The 1473-nt window shown below is 44.1% G+C and overlaps 1 protein-coding gene across 1 annotated transcript in view; it reads right to left on the reverse strand.

Annotated features, from left to right (window-relative positions):
- The window catches only part of LOC109464004 (neurogenic locus notch homolog protein 3-like), a 25746-nt gene extending 24595 nt beyond the window's left edge, over nucleotides 1-1151 (reverse strand). The window contains exons 1-2 of the mRNA XM_019760924.1: nucleotides 994-1151; nucleotides 17-98 (exon numbers count right to left, since the gene is read on the reverse strand). Of these exons, the coding sequence (XP_019616483.1) occupies nucleotides 17-98; nucleotides 994-1151 (240 nt within the window). The remainder of the gene's footprint in view (nucleotides 1-16; nucleotides 99-993) is intronic.
- Nucleotides 1152-1473: the final 322 nt, after the last annotated feature.

The following is a 1473-nucleotide window of genomic DNA, read 5'->3' on the forward strand; positions in this document are numbered from 1 at the left end:
ATCATCATCATGTTACCTGGTCCAGCGAAGCAGTTTTCAGGGTGGACTGTCGCAGCCTTGATATGTCTTGGTTCATGAGCGTGTTTCTTGCGTTGGGTCTACAAAAATTGTCAATGCGAGTGAATTCTTAATTACAAACTCTTCTCCCAAATGTTGCAAATGCTGTTTGTTTCTTCAGTTATGGCCGTGTGGTATTAAACTCGACGGTTGCGCGGTCGGAGTCTGTAGTAGTCTAAAAGGGCAAGTAGGATGTATACACTAGGAGAAAATCTAACAGGGGGTCTAAGACCACAAGAAAATTTCATTGGAGACAGTCACCCTGATTTTTAAAGTGTTTACTTTAAGGACTCTGATGGACACCACAACTCTTATGTGAAGGAATGCAGCGTGATAATTGCGTTGGCGTTCAGGTCGCAGGTAACAAAAAGAATGATCACTGCGTGGGCTGCCTTGGTGTCTGACTGGAGCATCTGTGACATGTTGTTTTTAATGTGAAGATTTATCGCTTTTTAATCGTTCTGTTTTTTCCAAAATCATTCAAGAAAAATTAATGACATGAACCCAGTATATCTGATAAACCTTAGCATTGTGAGGTATGTGTAATTCCACACACTTGTTCCACTCAACCCATTCCCAATACAATCTACAAACATTTTTGTATGTATTTGCCAGTGTTTGTGTGCATCTCTCTCTCTCTCTTTCTCTCTCTCTGTGCATGTCTATGTATACATGTCCGTGTATATATTTGTATGTGGTAGTGTGCATGTGTGTGTGCGCGCGCGCGCGTGTGTGTGTGTGTTGCTTCCTTAATGATGCACAAACGTGTGCAGAAAAGTGACACACGATGAAAGCCCCCTACCAGTGATCAACATACGCATCACACTGAGATGGGAAGCGTTTGGTAAAGTGGACAACGTCATGTTAAGCAAGAAGGCTGGTGATAGACCCGAGAGGAACGTTTAAACCCAGTACATTCTCCCTGTGATGACTTACGGCACTAAAATGGAAATGCTCAGGGTTGCACAGCGGAAGATGGACAGGATCATGCTGGGTATAACACTCGGAGACAGGAAAAGAAACTCCTGGATCCGACAGGAGTAACGGACATCATCACTGCTGTCAACACGGCCTAGCACCGCTTGGCAGGACATGTAGCAAGACTACAACACAACACGTGGACGCTAAGAGCCTGCTAAGTGAACACCTAGAGAGTGAAGGAGAGACAGACAACGGCCCTGTACAAGATGGAGGGGCAGTCTAGTGCAACACTGGGGTCTACATGGTCCAGAACTGTCATTCTAAATCCAAGCGCATTTCTGAAAAAACCTCCCAAACTGTGGGCTTGAATTATGTGGCCTCTACTTTGAGAAGTTGTAACCCTCCCCACATACTTCTTACTAAAGTACTGTGTCGTTACCGTAAATAACTTGACAAGTATTCTGTGTAATGCTACGAATGGCATGGTTAAATGTA

The sequence above is a fragment of the Branchiostoma belcheri genome, unplaced genomic scaffold (genome assembly GCF_001625305.1).
Source record: "Branchiostoma belcheri isolate BF01 breed outbred unplaced genomic scaffold, Haploidv18h27 scaffold130, whole genome shotgun sequence".
Taxonomy (NCBI): Eukaryota; Metazoa; Chordata; class Leptocardii; order Amphioxiformes; family Branchiostomatidae; genus Branchiostoma; species Branchiostoma belcheri.